This window comes from Meleagris gallopavo, chromosome 1 (genome assembly GCF_000146605.3).
Source record: "Meleagris gallopavo isolate NT-WF06-2002-E0010 breed Aviagen turkey brand Nicholas breeding stock chromosome 1, Turkey_5.1, whole genome shotgun sequence".
Taxonomy (NCBI): domain Eukaryota; kingdom Metazoa; phylum Chordata; class Aves; order Galliformes; family Phasianidae; genus Meleagris; species Meleagris gallopavo.
Window position 1 is genome coordinate 131429160 of NC_015011.2, and position 17675 is coordinate 131446834.

A 17675-nucleotide genomic window follows, 5' to 3' on the forward strand; every position below is an offset into this window, starting at 1 on the left:
TTCAGTAAAAAAATCTATCCCAATAAAACTAACCCCATTAAAAATATATGCAGGAGTGTCATGAACATGATGGAAGTTGGTGAGTAGGCAGAGCTGACTTCTTTGCCAGATAGGAAGGTGACACTACATGCCTTGCAAGAGATAAGCAGAGAGGCTGGCACATGAATGTGCCATGTATATATTTGTGATGACCCAGCCCACTATGGAAGTTGGAGCTAGATGATCTTTTAAAGTCCTTCCAACCTATAATTCTATATGTATGAGCTAATAATCCATTTCCCTGTTTGATTGTCTGACAAGTCTTCTCAACGTCCAAACTATCTTCTCCATGCCTCATTTGATGACTGCCACCTACGGGAGCTCATAGAGCTCACTGGAATCTAAAACCCCTGTTCCAGTCAGTTCTCTGCAGATACCTGCAGCCAAAACTTTTCTGTCCTTCTTTTCCCTACCTGGAGCAGAAGGTTCCATCCTGGTTCTTGTTCGTGTGAAATGACAAATGCGTGCCAAATCTCTTGATGTCAGGCACACGTCATGCCCACTAAGCCAAACCATGTGTCTGCTTTTCCTGTATAAAAAAATAATTATTTCAGCGTAGCAGTCTGCTTGGAAGTGGAGCTAAGTTAAGTTTATTAGAGCTGGTGTGAAATGAATCTTGCCCAAAGTGGTGCTACCATACCTTGTTATCTTAGAGATATGTATTTCTGAGGAGTGGGAATCCTTGAAGTTATGATTTGTTATGCTCTATTATATATTGTTCCATCTATGTGAAGATAAATGGGCTTTTTTTAATTGAGAAATTTTCCTAGTTCCTCCCTAAAACAGTTATCTCTGTCAAAATTGAAGGATTTCTTCGAGGCATGCTACTGTAATATGTGAGTTCTTGTGCCGTCTGAAGAAGTGGAAGTTCAGGATTTTGTACTGCGGAGTTATTAAAAAATACTGTTGTTTCACAATCCTGTTAAAAATATTGCCTATGATCTGCATCTCAGGCCTCGGAATAGTCTTCCTTTAAATGCTTTGTATACAGCTCAGATACCAATCATATGTTTTCAGTGCACATTTTTAGTCAGTGTGCAGGTGTTTTTATTAGTGGATAAATCAACTTGAACAGTAGATGCTTATAACTCTAAGCAGGATGGTGTTTTTTTTGTGTGTGTTTTTAACGACTGTAAACTTGCAGAAATTTCATTGCATCCTGATGCAAATCACAATATTACTTATGTTGAGAATAGAATTGCAATGTTAATTTTTGACAGTACATAGTTTTCTCACATTTCTTTTCCCGATCTGTTCTTTTGTAATATAAGTATGTAGAATTGATTACAAGCTTTGTGTTTTCACATCTTACTGGAAGTAAATGATTTGGCATACATTAACTTGTTGTAGTACAAAAGTTCTTTTTCTTCAGTATTATTTGTAATTATTTCTCAGAATATTAACTTGTGATTTAAATCCTCTTTGTAATTCAAAGTACTGGATGTAGTATTTTAGAACAGAATATTTTGAAAGTTTCTGAACTGAAGAAAAGTGAAAATACTTCATTAAAACATGACTCCTGTAATATTTTCAGTATGGCTTTTTGAATATTTTTGCTTTCGGTTTTCTGAAGCTGTAAATCACTGTCACAGCAGCATGGTTTGGAAATGCGTAGCTGTGAATCGCAAGGAAACGGTTCTGAAAGAAAAGTTGTGCAAAAAATTCAGAGGCGGTATATATCTGTAATGTTTGAAAGAACAGAAATTCTGATTTGGATAAATGTATGAAAATGTAGAACGGTGTCCCTGTGAGTGTGCCACGGTAACAGGGAATTCTGGTTGATACAAACCACTGTTAAAACTGACGATCTAAATGTACAAAAATGTTGCTAAATGAAATAATCTGTGATTTTAAATGTTCTCGCTTGTTTGAAGAAGCTGAAACGCGGATGCTCTAATGAAATCATTGTGCTTTATGTTTTGGAGACACATCCGTTATACAGATGTAGCTGTTTTACTGTATATATTTGAAAATTTTTGTTCCAGCCCTGTGTTATAAGAGGGCAACAAACACTGAAGAAAAACAGCAGAAAAAAACAGAATTCAATATTAGCTACATTGAACCACATATGAAAATATTATATGTACTGACTAAATGTTCACCAGTTTAGCTTGAATGTAACTGTATTTTTTTTTTTTATCTCATTTGTTAGAGCTCTGCTTGTTTGTCTTGAATTCTGGGTGTTTGGACAGTGAAAGCATAGACTTTGTTATTAAAATGCATTTAATGTTGAATGGGAAATGCATTTCATTATTCTGCTTATATTTTAGGAAACATATGAAAAACTACTAAATGTTCAGAAACATCAAGACCAACTGGCTGCTCAAGGCATTTCTCCACAGAAGGAGAAAAAGTAAGTTTCCAGTTGGAATGGATCTTAATTTTCTTGAAATGCTTTGGTTGTTTTGGCTACTACAATGTGTAGTTCCCCCATCCTGCCCAAATACATTTTCAGACTTCTTTCCAATTACTTGGCTAACATTTGTATGCTAATTTCAGGTTTAAAAGTCTGTCTGTAATCCATATGTGTGGAGCACTCATTGCTTACTCATGAAGTTGGTGAACTCCCAGCTATTTCTCTTGCTCTTTAATATCTCTCTCTTTCCAATGTTCTGTCCTCTATAAAACTTCTGCAATCATGGAATTATAGAATAGCTTGGGTTGGAAGGGACCTTAAGGATCAAGATCCAACCCCCCTGCCACATGCAAGGCCACCAACTCCCCATTTAATATTGGACCAGGCTGCCCAGGGCCCCATCCAACCTGGCCTTGAACACCTCCAGGGGTGGGGCATCCACAACCTCTCTGGTCCAGCACCTCACCGCTCTCTTGCAAGTGCATCTTGAAAATATTTAGAGGGTATTCAGGGTTGTTTGTGTTTGTGTAAAGTTTTCTAATTATTTCTTCGTTAATGATTTTTGAAAGGGTGGTAAACTCTTTGAGAAAACAAGGCCTTTGTAAATACTAAATAAATTGCTTGATTCTTGGAAAAATCTGAAGACCAAAGCTGAGTTTTGTAATAGTCTTTCATTAATTACAATTCTTGAGTATTTTTACTTACCAGTACCTCTTTGAAGACTATCAAAATCCTTTGTTATTTTTCTTTTAAAGGCTTTGAACATCTAGCTTGTCAAAACCATAGTCATTTTATAAAAGTTTATTTGTTTGAGTTTGTGTAAATATCACCATTACTAGGAATTGAATAAGATTCTCTTCTTTAACTTTTCTGATAAGCACAGCAAGTTCTTCAGCTTGCCTCTATCCACTGGGTGGAGAAGTTATATATGTATTTATGTATATTAACCAGAACAAGTTGTGGAGACTGCTGTGGTTGGTTTCTCCATGTGTACGGTTCTTTGAAATGAGTGCATGCTTTAATAACTACTTGCTTCTCTTAAGCTGTGTTCTTGCTTTTGGATACAGCTAGGAAGCCTTATTTCAGTGTGGGTTTTTTTGGTATGATTACTCTTTTTTCAGTGTCCTAATTGTTTTCTTTGTTCTTGCTCTGCATTTTCTGGCCAGATGTGTGTGGTTTTAATTGCACATCATGTTGGCTTGTCTTTTTTTTCAGCCATTTGTTTGAGGAAGAGAAAGTGTTAACTTGTTGAGATAATTTTTTTTCTTAAATAAAAGTTACTTAAGAAGTTAACGTTTCTTCATGGTGCCTGTATAGCATCCTATGAGCCACAGTATGTTTTATCATAGATTCATGTTTGTTTCTAAACAGATGAGAACAAGTGAATTTAACTGCTTGGTGTATACTGCTGAAAAATAACCTAACTCCTTACAGAGCTCAGATGGTGGATTTACTGATGTGAAAAATGACTTAAAGGTAGTGAGGGTTGAAAGTGTGGTTTGTTTTTATCCCCTCCTTCCATTATGTTTATAAAAGCTCTGAGAGTTTAAAGGATTTAAGGGATGTGGTTCTTCCTCTGAGATTAGCCTGGATAATTTATCTCCTCAAGGTAGGTAGGAGAGGGAGGGGAAATCTTTATTTTTTCCAGAAAACAATCTATCATGAACACACTGTAATATTAACTGAAGGATTGGAAGCTGACCTTGAAACACTTAAGCTTATAACTTTTCATATATTTAAAATAAATAAATCACTGATTTCACTGGAAGTAACTATTTGTAAATATATGTACCGTATACTTGAGTTTATCAGAATTGGACACTTCTTTAAATGCCTATTGAAACCAGCATTGTTTCGAAGTAAGCATTTCTTTTGACTTTGAAAAACTTTAGAAACATACTTTATAAGTAGTATTCAAAATCACCTTGAGTAGGAATGGTTTTCTGAATCAGAACTTGTTTGTTAAGATAATTTCTTTTAAAAAACAAAACAGAAAACCACAGAAAAACCCCAACCTACAGATGTGAGAAAGCTGCTGCTACTGCTTTGCCTTAAATTTACTAGGAAACTTTGGCACTGCATTGTCTTTGTGTGATACTTGTTTCCCAAAGACTTGTTGCAAGCTTTTTTGTTTGTGTTAACATCTGCATATGAGGCTGTTTTCTTAAAAAAATCTGTGCAATTGCTGTCATTTCAGTACAGTTACTGTACTGAGCATATCAAGATTGCATAGTCAGTAAGATATGGTATGTTGTTACTTTGACCATGGTTACTGCTAATGGAGTTCTGGTATTGAACCAATCAACTGAAGAGCACAGACAAAATTTTGATGCTTCAGATTTTTTACTTTTTTTAAACATCCTGCCTTTTATTTTTTTCTTTATTGTTTGTAAGCCAGACTTTTCTTAGCAGAGAGTTAAAACTAAAAACCAATGTAAACTAAATTTTAAGTTGTGGAGTAGATAGCTTACTTTTACGAGATTACCCCTGCTCTGTATCAGACTTCAGTAATATGAAAAACACAGGTGAAATACGTAATTTTGATACATTCAGTATGTGAAGTTACCCTTCCTTTCAAAATATCTCTTCAAATCAACATAGGCCTTACTCTGTTTACTATGGGAATGTGATCTGTATTCATTTGTGATGGAAAATGTGTTTCTGAACTAAGACTGTAAGTGTGGTCCTTTGTGATGCAACTCTAATTGCTTAGTTAATTAAAGGGAGAATATATGTGATATTTTTAACAGAAACCTGGTTGGCAGCAGATGGGTGACTAAGACGGAATTGGAAGGAATGTTGTTAGAAAAACTGTCAGATGATGATGTAAGTAATTAATCTTTCTAATCTTAAAGAGGCTTGTGTCTTCAAAACACGGACTCTGTGCATTTTTTTATTTTAAAAGATACTACATAGAGGCAGGTGTTCTTTAAAAGATTTGTCAGCCTTCCTATGAAAATAGATATGCTTATAGCACTATCCCAGTGATTTCATGTTGATTTAAAATGTTCCTTTTTTTTTTTTTTTTTTAATGTACCACAGTATAGAACAATTAAGGGTTTTCTAACCCTGACTTAAAGCTAACATAGTTTAGTTTTTCTTCTGGTAGCATTGTGAGGCCTAGAGTAGAAGCACTCCTCGTCTAATTGTGTTGTCAGGGATTGAGCACAGTGACAACTATAATAGAAATTCTAATTACAGATGAAAAAATGGGACTAGACCCTTTCACCTCTTCTCTACAACAAAGATGGGAAACACAATGGATTTGTATGTGTTAAATGATAAACCCTTGGAGAATGTTTGGCATAATATTCCTAAGTGATAGAAAAGTAACAGAGAAAGATGGTCAGAAATAAGAATTCATTTTCTTAGTGGTTGGCTACAGAATCAAATATCAGAAACAAGTTATAATGCTACACAGATCTGTGGTGTGATCCAGGATAGCTCCTTAGTTATCTTTATATGAAGTATGGGAGAAGAGAGGAAATTTTTTGTAGTTTTCCCAGTATCAGTAGATTGTATCACTTCATTTGATCACAAATTCAGAGTACTTCTTTACATTGCATCTTAGTTTTTTATTCAGAGCTTTTTAAACAGCATTAGGTTTTGTAACAACCGTGTGACTGAACACCTTCAGGTTTGTTTTGGAAGTTCAAGCTTGAATATGATAGTACCAGAAAATAAAACATGAATTATCTGAGCATTCCAAGTATTTTTTTAAACCTACAGTGTTCCTCAATCCCTTTTGGACAGTATCATTACAAAAATAGTATGATAGTAGCAAAGATGCCCCTTGCTCATTTGTCATACAGAACAGTAACACGTGATAGCTGGCTGTGTATGGGCGAAGTTAAAGGTCTTCAGCAGATTCATTTCCTCAAGTCTGAGTTTTGAAATTGCTGTTGTAAATCTCCATTCTGGTACACCAAGGAGATTTCAACTATCTTGCTTCTAATAGAAGTAGTTACAAGCTCAGTGTTTTCGGTAGCTTCTGCATTTGGGATGGTTGGTTTTGTTCTTAGAGCCCCAGAAACTGATCTGCTTGTACAACCAGTCAGTTCGGTGTTCTTCACTGGTTGGTTTTTGCACACAGCACATCTGTAAAGATTGTGCAGAAGATGGGTGGGGAAAAAAAAGACCTGTTATGTTTTGGCCTCTTGAATGTAAAACCACAAAGTCTCAACCCATCGCACGACCACTGATGTTTAAATGTATTTGAAACACCTAAGAATGAGCTGCTAGTGTTACCTGCTCAAATTCTTTTATTTTGCCACTGCAAAGAAGTTTTCTGTGGTGTGTGCTTTATTAGACAAAATCATAACTATTGATTTTTTTTTTAATTCATACTGTGCACGTGAAAAAAACTCTTGGGAGCTTTCTTCACCTGCAGCCTGTGTAATACTTAAACCTTAGTATATTCATATTCCTGATCTTCAAAGTCTTTACCACAGATCTGTGTCAGATCATAAGGTAGAAATTGCTTTTTGGGTGATGTCAGAGCTCCAGAGTCTGTTGCTAGATTACAAAAATAATAATAATAATAATAATAATTTTGTGCTGAAAATTCTGGAAACAGAATTAAAAAAATACTTTAATAAGAAGTTGTAAGTAAAGGAAGTTTCAAGAATAAAGATCCAGTGTCCATATGAAAAATCCATTTTAGAAGATGGCATACCTTCATGCTCTGTGACTGGCTATCTGGTGCTCTTGCCAGTAACGCTTCTTAACAGGACATCCCAGCTTTTAGCACAAACGGGTTAACACAGTGGTGTTTACTCTTTAATCACATGTTGAAGAACTTTGGAGGGGGTGTAAGGGGGAAAGAGAACCACACAGTAGCAAAGGATAATTTATCTCAAGAGGTTGCCCTTTAAGTCAAGTATCTCTTGAATTTTTAAATAGCTTGATTGTTAGGTTTTAAAGGAAATCATAAACATTAAAGTAACTCAGCTTGAACAGCCAAAGATAGATAGATAGGTATTTCCTGTATGTATTATGAAATATAATCATTTAAGAGGTTCAGTTTAGTGAAATAAAATTACTTCCAAGTGAATGAATGTGCTGACTTACTGAAAATGAAGTGAAAATCTTTTTCTTTTGCCATTATAATAATAATAAAAGAACGAAGACCCCCTCAATGTTTTCTTTTTAAAAGTGTGATGAACTTCATTCTAATACAGTAATCCTGTATTATGAAGGGGTTGGTTATACTTTGAATTAATGCTTCATTGTTGCCTGAAGAAAGAACTAGGTATCTTTAGTCACACAGAAAATGATGCATCTGGATGCTGTTCTTAAATCAGCATGTAGGTGCAGAAGTGTCATCTTGTCAGAAATCATCAATAAAAGTGAAGTAGAAAGATCAAGTATGTAAAAATAGAAAGTTTTAGCAAATGCAATTACACTTGCATCCTTTAATGAAGTCTTGTTGTCTACAGTACTCAAGGTTTATTCGACTCTTAGAAAAATTGATGACGTTGCCATGCAGTGACATCGAGGAGAATTATATTAAAAAGTTTTCCAAAGAAATTGCTGTGCAGTTGCAAAAAGTATCTGTTGAGCCCTTGAAGTATGATGAGCAAGGAGTGGCCTTCAGCACTGGTGAAGGTAATAACTTCAAGTTGGTTGGTGCAGATTTGTTTTCTTCACACTATGTTCTTCACACTGTGTTCTTTATAATGTGAATGTGTGCATGACACTGTTTGACTGCTTCGTTTTATATACTTACATGTATATTGGATATGTAATTGTTAATTATGTACTAAAACACTGAGTTATGATAGAGCTTGCTAACAAAGTCAGAGTTTTTGGCACAGTGTATCAACTGTGAGATCTGAGACCTTTGCAGAGAGGACCTCGTTGTTCAACACATGCAATAAAAAAAATAATTTACTGTGAAGAGTTGTCTGTTGACCGTAATGGAGAGAGGGCTGAGAGGAGCACAAACACACAGAGAGAGTTCCGTGGCTGTAACAGCATTGGTGCTTTGTACAAAAACGGTGTGCTTAGACCTACAAGTAAGTTTTAGCATGGCTTGTGTAGGTGGTTCATCAAATGAGAATTTTGAAGATACAAAGAATAAGTAGCAGGGCGTTTCAGTGTACACGAACAGCTGAGGAAAATGCACAGAATTAGGAAACTTAATTTTTCAAACAAGTTGGTAGCTGGCATTATGAGACAGAGGCAGGAATCAGTCACTGGTGCTGGGACAGAGATGATATTGGAGAAGAGCCAAGAGTGATTGTCTGGAAAAACTATATAGCAACAACATAGATAGGAATGCCTGAAGACTTTCTGGACAAATCATACGCAGATCTCTGCATTCACATACGTATTTCATTTTGTACTTTTAAAAGGGATGAGTATTCTTAACTGGGCTGGAGCACCTCACCTGTGATAAAAGGTTGAGGGAAGGAATTGTTTAGCTTGGAGAAGAGAAGGTTGTGGAGAAACCTCACTGTGATTTTCCAGTCATTGAAAGGAGCTTACAGACAGACAGGGGACAGACTTTTCATGTGGGTTGATAGTGTTAGGACAAGAGAGAATGGATTTAAACTGAAAGAGAAGTTTAGATTAGGTGTTAGGAAGAAGTTCTTCACTCCGGGTGCCGTGGAACAGACTGTTCAGAGAAATTGTAGATGCTCCATCCCTGGAGGTATTAAAGGCCAGGCTATGGGTTCCTGGGCAGTCTGATCTTCTGGTTGGCAACCCTGCCCACGTCAGGGAGGTTGGAACCAGATGATGTTTGAGGTTTCTTTCAACACAAGCCATGCTACAACTTTATGAACTTGAGAACCAGAATGGCTGGCAAACTGTTTTCATTGAGTTGACTTCAAGATGACATGATAACAAAGGAGTGTGAAAGAGCCAAACTGGAATTTAATCCACACTGTTTTTTTCGTGGTGTCTTCAGAATAGTAGTTGCTGTATTTATGCAAGCCATCTTATTTAAGAAAAGCCATCATAATACATTCAAGAAGAGTCTTGTTGTGTCCCATCATCCCTCTAAATTAAGCAAAATGTCTAATTTCTTTCATTATAACAATTATTGTTTCCTTTGTGCTACATGTTCTGAGGCTTAAGAGTAGAGTTTATGTTTTAACAGGAACGTGAATTGCAACTAGTAATTTCAGAGGAAACAATGTTAAATGTTGCACAGGCATTGCTTGTATCAGTGTAGATAGTGTTAACCTTTTCCATGTGAATATTTTTAAACTTCTTTATTTGATTTTTTTGTGTCAAATCATTAGAAGTCATTAGAGTTTGAAATTGTGCATAGCAGTTGAGCAAGCAGTTAATTTTTGCATATGTTGACCTCGCCAGGTCCAGAAAGTGTCCCGACCTTCTGAACTTATGCAAGGTAGACTGTAAACTCAACTCCACATCAGTTCACTTTTTTTCCCACCTCTAATAGTATTGATCAAAATATATTTAAAACTGATTGTTCATTGTTTGTATTTACTCCTCCTCCCCTTCATCCCCATTTTTGTTGTTGTTGCTGCATCAGCCTCCGAAATGAAACGTCTGGTACTGTATGGAAGTGTAAAGATCAGCTTGACTTCTTGGGTACTTGAAATTCTTTATAAAATTAAAGGCACATAACAGATTGTTCTTTATTTAAGGTGTAAGAAAAACATCAAGAGCTACTGCAGTAGTTTATGGCAGTGGGACTGGAAAAATTACAGTGAATGGAATAGATGTTTTACATTACTTCCCAGTCCTGCAGGACAGGTGAGAGCACAATGAAATTGTGTATTTCTAATGTACTGAAAACATTCCACCAGAAGTAATGCTATACAATTATGTTTCAGTTCTATATTCTAGAGATGGTGCTATGATCTTTTCTTTTTATTTTTATGTATTACTGCCTATTTTATGAAGATTAGTCTATTTTCCTCCTGCTTTTCAGGAGTCAGTAATGTGGGAACTGATTGGCAAGCCTTGTTTTCTTCCTTATTTCCCTTTCTGCAGGGGTGCAGAAACAAAGAGCACGAATTTTGGTTGCTTTAGAAAGGACTTGCAGTTTAATTTAAAGAAATAGTAATTAAAAAAGAAAGGTATTGAAGGGTTTCCTGAGAGATTTGCACATTATATTCATGTGTAATTACTCAGTAATATAGTGGAAGCAAACAAGGTGGGAAACTTCATACATTGGTTCAGATTTTGAATGATGTGCACAGCTTGCTATAGAGAAGATTTCTCAAAAAGGATAGAAACCTTTCTTTGTCGACCTTTTGGTAAACCTTTGGTTTCTGAGCTGATTGAGAGAGTGCTCACTTGTAATATCCAGATCTTGGCATCCACAGATAATTAGCAAGACAAGATTAATTGCAAAACTGAACTTCAAGTACTTAACATTGACAGTTTGAAAATTATCCTTGCTGCTAATTCCGTATTGATCTCTTTTATTTCAGTGAGACCTCAGGGATGTAAATACCTTTCTAAATATCTATTTGAAAGTTAACTGTTTTGGTGTATAATGTGATAGGAAATGTACACAACGACTTTATATACAACTTAAATTCATAATATGAGTATTATTATTTTTTTTTATTTTTAGAGAACAGTTGTTGTTCCCTTTCCAGTTTCTAGACAGAATTGGAAAGCATGATACAACTTGCACAGTCTCTGGTGGAGGAAGATCATCACAGGCTGGAGCAATACGTTTAGCCACTGCAAAAGCCTTGCGAAGTTTTGTCACTGAAAAAGAGGTGGAATTCATGAGACAAGGTAGGAATGGATTTCAGTGTTTCCCAGTGTGTTTCTAGTTTAAGTGAATTAATACAAGAGTAATTAAGGAGCGGATTGTGCAAATTTGAATAAATAATCCCAGTGGAACCTTGTATGGTGTATGAATGGGCTCTGACTTCATGAATTGTTTTCTTTTTTTTCCTAGCGTCCTTTGTTCCAGGAATATGAATATACAGAATTATGAACAGGGAACTTTTAACTGTGCTCTTTCCAAACTAGTAGAGATTACCTTTGTTTATTATTGGCAAAACAGTTAATATTTTTTCCACTCTGTTGCCATCAGCAGATGTAAAGCTCTGTTTGTGCTAGTGTTTTTGAAGCAAGATTCTCTGATTATAATTGTTCAGTATCGACAAGTGAGATTTGCTGGGAACTCTTGTAAACTGATATTTTAACGAGTCTGGTACCTTTAAGGAGATCAGCATAATTCTGAACAAAGTGCACAAGATCCCTTGTGATATAGGAAATAAAATACTAGAACTTCAGTAGTGCACATATATAATTTGTAAATGAATGATTATATTTAATTGAGGTGCTTGCTCAAAAATCTTCTACAGATAGGAGTGTGCAATTTAGAAAGTTAGAGACCACTGCTCCAAAGGCTTAAACAAAGTCTGTAATAGGATGTCATGGAATTTCTTAATGGTCCATAAAGTAAAATGTGGAGAAAGTTCAGTTACCAAAGAAACTGAACTGGAGAGACTTATGAAATGGATCCATTTCAGCTTGTTTTACACAGGTTTATCCTTGTAGGTGCTGAAATTCATGTACAAACTAATAACAGTAAACAAGTGGGTGCTTCTCTGTTTTGTAGCTGGGCTGCTGACAGTTGATCCACGTGTGAGGGAGCGGAAGAAGCCTGGTCAAGAGGGAGCACGACGAAAGTTCACCTGGAAAAAGCGATAAGTCTGAGTATTTCAAGGAAGGCAGAATGCTCCAAGAATTTCAAAGCATAGCAAATTACGATTTAAAACTGTTGGATAATATATTTAATAATAAAGACTTTTTACAGTTAAAAATAGCGTGTTCTCTACTTAAGAATCAACAAATACGTTTCGTAAAATTTATTTTAAATCATTGAAAATTGTCACACGATTTGTTGAAATAACAAATTCTGAATGCCAGCTTTCTAGCTCTATTGAAGTCAGTAACAGTTTATGAAACTGTTGGTGGATTGTAAATTTTTGAAAAATGAACCTGCTCATTTAGTGACTCAGCTATCAAAGTTCTGGGATTAGGCAGCTCCTAAACAGGTGTTGGCTGAGTGTTGAAGTGCCTTCCTTTTTGCATCTCAGGTATCTGAGGATAAGTGATCCACATAACTCAACCTAAGCTGTGGTGGAGTTGAGGAACTGCTTAGAATGACGCTGACAGCTGTTGAGGGGATATTGATAGAGAAACATTCACGGAGGCTAACTTCTGATGGTGGAAACTGCCTCCAGGATACTCCCCAGGGTTAAGGAGGAAGTGATTCATATTAAGCATCTAATTTTAGGTGCTCTGAATCACCCCCTGGAGGAGTGAGGATTTTTTTCTTCCATCAAATGCAAAAAGAGCTGGTGGGGTTAGGCTGAAGTTAATCTTCTCCACCCTTTCAAATCTCAGGGGATCCGATCAAAGAGGGATGTTCTGAATATGGCTAATGCACAGAGATAGCATTGGACTCTTTGCCAAATCCAGTCAGAATTTTCTTTTTTTAAAATCAGAAGCAGGAGGTGATGACAGTGCAGCCCACCTCCTGTCTATAATTGTACCCTGCCAAAATAGATTAGCACAAAATTTTGGTTTGTTTCCATCTTCCTTCCTGAGACAGAGGTCAAATACATACAGCTTCCAGGAAAAGCATATCCTTCATCTTTCCCATACGAAGTAGGCTACAGTGGAAAAGAAAACAATGTTCATCAAGCCAGGGGAAAGCAGACAAGAAATACCTCTCGGTAGCTCTAACAACAGGGCCCTCTCTAAGTTTTTCTGAGTATGATGAGAACACAGCCCTTCCTCGTGTTTGCTGTAGATACCAAAATATTACACCTCAGTGATACAGAAGTTGCTAGCAGAGCATGGAAGCTGATAAATAACCGAGTGATCCGTATTGGGCCGTTGTTTTCCCAAAGTGCCATTCAAGAGGCAGCAGCAAACACAGATCTCTCGGACTGAGTAAAAGAGAGCAGGGTGTATCCTTGACAGGTGTGTTCCTGATTGCTTCCATAGAGCCACTTCACTCTATTTGTTTATTGAGAATGCTCAGTAAACTTGGGCATGATTTCTCTCTAGAGTCACTGATAGGTTTCACATCACTAAAGTAGTTGATCTCATTCAAAATATGTGATTTATTCAAGCTGAAATTAACAGCTGAGACAATTCACCTGATTCTTTGAAAAGCAAGTTGAGGCTAAATGAGGCGTGTTTACAGTAGTGAAAATGGAAAATGCTTTAACTAGCCTTTCTGCTAATTTAATTCCAAATTGTTAATGTATTGCATGATAATGTGACTTTTATTAAATGCATTCAGTAAATACCCATTCTAAGACAGGAATGTAAGGATTCTTTTGATGTGAATACCAAGTGTTTACATTGCACACCATGTGCTAACGTACACACCAAAGTGTGTGAACCTAAAGGTTCTAGCTGCAAATAAAAAATAATAAGAGAATAAGAGACAAGAATCCTGCGTTTTAAAGACAAATGAGTATGTCAAATCATTTTTCATCTACCTACCTAAGTATCAGGCAGTCAAGCTATAAGAGTGACATACTTAAAACGTGAAAATGTTTTCTGACTGCAGGCAATAAGGAGGAAATAAGCAGCCTATACTTTCTGGTCATTGCATCCTGTGGTTCGTATGGATTTGATTGTTTGTTTTTTCCTCTCCACCACACTGATGTTTTGCTTTGGGGTAAACTACCAAAGTTGGCTCCAAGTCCAACAGAATGTATCAGTGCAATTGATTTCTAGTAGTTTATCTTCTGACTGGTTCCCACAGTACAGAGAAACTAGAGATATTTGATTTGTATTGGTGCTGCTGTTTTACCACAAGATGGAGCAGTTTGCAACCTAATGAAAGTAGCTGCTCTCAGAAGTGCTGTGTACGCACTTGGAAAATAAATGATGAAGGATCTTCCCTATAAATACTGATTTCTATAGCTACAGGTTAATATAAAAACAATGGAATTGGGTTTTTAAAGTGTAGATTCGTATTTCAAGGGTTTTTTTTTTTGTGCTGATAAGGGATATAAATTTGAGTGCAAAATAATACATGTGAGAGAATGCTGTTTTTTAGAAATCTAATTTCAGTGACTAAAATTGGAGAGTTTTGATGTTATTCCGGTAGTGCGTAGCCATAATCTTGATATGTTGTGGAACTGCTGACATAATGTGAAAGCTGAGAAAATTTATCCTTAAACAAACTAACAGCATCTTATGTGAGTTTTTCCTCAAAGCTTGTGTATAAGTTATGGTTCAGCCTCTTCTTCAAAGCCTATAATTGGAGGAGACCTCGTTCTGACCTTCCAGTACTTGATGGGAGCTTATAAGCAGGAGAGGGACCGACTTTTTACACGGGCTGTGAGGGTTGTGTTTGATAAAAAAGGGAAATGGCTTTAAACTAAAAGAAGGGAGATTTAGGTTAAATGTTAGGCTGAAATTCTTCACTGAGAGGGCGGTGAGGCGCTGGCACAGCTGCCCAGAGAAGCTGTGGTGCCCCATCCTCGGAAGCGCTCAAGGCCAGGTTGGATGGGGCCCTGGGCAGCCTGAGCTGGTGGGGGGCAGCCCTGCCCATGGCAGGGGGTGGGGCTGGGTGGGCTGTGAGGTCCCTTCCAACCCAAACCGTTCTGTGATAAAAGAGCGGGGAATACTTGTACTATTTCTTTCTAGATTTCTGTCTGAAAGCCGTGAGCAGCGAATGATGGTCAAAATACAGAGGATGCCATAATAGTGCATGGGAAAAATAGACTGTCGTTGAAAAGTGAAGCTAGCAGCCCTTTTATTTCACTTCATTTAATACTTATTTTCTTTGGGAAGTATTTAATGATGATACACAATGAACTATATACATATTGTTCAAGTCATCAGCATCATATTTATTATTATTATTATTTTCCTGTTTCAGTATTAAATAGAAATCAACCTAAACAGAAAATCATGAGAAGATCATTTTCTTTGTGAATGTCACAGATGCTGTGATGAATTAATTCATTCACTCTTGATTTATCTATACTGTTGTTGTTCCTGGATATTTTGATCTTTTAGAGAAATGAATACTTGCAAGTTGGTAGAACTACAATTAAGAGCAGTTTAACTTTAGGCATTATAAAACTGCATATCAATTTCTGGCAATTTATCTGAATATTTATTACGTATATGAGTAGAATGAAATTGCCAATTGGTATTTCATCTGTACAATTTGTTTAATAAAATCCTCACATCCATAGAAGTTTCCACACTACCCTATGTTATTTTATGTAGACTCAGAACTGAAATTGGAAGCAAAAGTGTTTAGGCGCTGCTAGCACTCAGCAGTCATCAGCTGTATGTATTCACTAGCCATCCTGCAAACACATGTGGGTGCACATCACTGCCATGTACCTGCCCACATAACAGGAACAGCGTGAGAAGAGAAAAGCATGCAAACAAATAGGGGATAACAGGTTTAGGCTTCACATTTTTTAGCACCTCTTCTTAAGCCCTCTGTGTTCACCTTCGCTGTTGGTTTTCAGCATGAAATGATGGAGTCTTTCCCACTGGGCAGTTCCAATCCCAGCTGCTCTTTCTTTCCTAGATACCAACCAGGATGTTCCTGGGGGCCTCCTTGGAGGAAGTCTATAGTTTAACAAACTAAATCTTTATGGATTTCAGAATGTGTGTGGACCCTTCCTTTAGTGTTTCAAGGGATGTCATGTTCAGATGGTGACAATAGCAAACTAATAAGTTATGTAAGTGGAATGATGTGTGTGCTTACAGGCTGGGTGTGATCCTGAACAGGCCACAGCATCCCCAAAACAATTTCAGCAAAGCAGACTGTTGAGTCCAAGAGAACTGTTGCCCATGAACACTTTCCCCTGCTATCTGCTCTTTCTTATAAGACGAGATGATGTGTGATGATGCCAAGACAAAACTGACTGTTTAACTCTATACCAGGGTGAAGTGATTCCAAAACCTCAAACCTTGTCTTGGCACAGTTATTTTAGGTTCCAGAGAGGACTTGCAGGACTGAGGTTGGTGGCATCTCTTGAACTTTGACCTTACATCTCTTGGATCTTGGATGCTGTGTGACATACAGGCAGTGGTGGCAGCTGTAACACCTTTTAGGTGGTGTAATATCAACAGGTTTTTTTTGGTCTCTATGTGTGTTCATATAATATGACAAGTTTTAGACAGAATCAGTGTGCAAAGCAAGAGGGTATGAGTTATTCACTGTCAACACTAATGTGGTATGAACATTATACACAGGGAAAAAAAAAAAGTCATTGCTTTCTAAAGGACCTTGTAACCACTTTTCAGGCTTAGTTCCATGTGTTCATCTGCTCACAGAATCATAGAATAACTCAGATTGGAAAAGACCTTAAAGATCATCAAGTCCAACCACAACCTAAATATGCTCTCCTAACTCTAGCCACTAAAATCCTCACTGAGGGTGCAGGAACACAAATACACAAAGCTATGACGTGCATACTGAAATTACTGTTTGAAAGAAAAATCTGCTTTATTCAACTTCTTTCTAAAAAGGAGAATTTGAGCACACACTTATGCAGCATTCTCTCATCGTGTCCAAAATCATAGGACAGCTGAGCTGCCTGGATCTTTCAGTTCTGTGCTTCAGCTGCCTCCCATATGAGACCTGAGTTGCCACGTCCCCATCCCAGTGAGCAGCTTTAGTAGTGGCTGAGGAAACCCCCACCAGTGGTTACTGCAGTGGCAGTAGAGCTCTCTGGTAGCCATTACTTCTAGAACTGATGAGAGATGTGGGCTCTAACATCACCTGTGGGCATCCTCGCAGGGTTTCTTAATCTGGAGAAGAGCAAATCTGAGGCCTGTTCCAAATTCCTCCCGATGTTAACTATGCACTCCGTTTGATTGCAGAGGTTAAGCAAAGGACATGCTTCAAGGCTGGAGAACTCATTTGTGCTCGAGTGGTGAAGGATGCTTAATGATTTTATTTGACTGAGGCAAAATGAGGAAGGAAAACGATGTTTAGGGAAATTCCTTAGAGAAACATTTGCTTCTTTGTTTCTATAACAGATTACCAGGTGATCTCTGCCTTATCTCACTACAGCGAGTTGATGTGTGCTGGTGGATTTGGTGTTGATGGGCTGAATGTGCAGAGCATTTACGTCTCCCCTCTGGGAGATTCACAGGGTGCCACCGACCAGAAAGATGTGGAAGATCTGTCTGTGATCAGACACAAAAAGCAGGCATGAGGCTTGCCCTCAGGCTCCGCTGGTCCCAGCCCTGCACTTGGCACCAGAAGATGCTGAGCCTCTTCCAGGCAACAGTGCAGCCCACTTTAAATGCCATCATCCACCTGTAAAAA

The 17675-nt window shown here is 37.3% G+C and overlaps 1 protein-coding gene across 1 annotated transcript in view; it reads left to right on the forward strand.

The window, feature by feature from the left end:
• MRPS9 (mitochondrial ribosomal protein S9) overlaps positions 1-12165 on the forward strand; it is a 33051-nt gene extending 20886 nt beyond the window's left edge. Inside the window, exons 6-11 of the mRNA XM_010728066.3 lie at positions 2310-2392; positions 5146-5221; positions 7834-8002; positions 10018-10126; positions 10956-11125; positions 11961-12165. Coding sequence (XP_010726368.1) covers positions 2310-2392; positions 5146-5221; positions 7834-8002; positions 10018-10126; positions 10956-11125; positions 11961-12052 — 699 coding nt within the window. The 3' untranslated portion in view covers positions 12053-12165. The remainder of the gene's footprint in view (positions 1-2309; positions 2393-5145; positions 5222-7833; positions 8003-10017; positions 10127-10955; positions 11126-11960) is intronic.
• The last annotated feature ends 5510 nt before the right edge of the window (positions 12166-17675 follow it).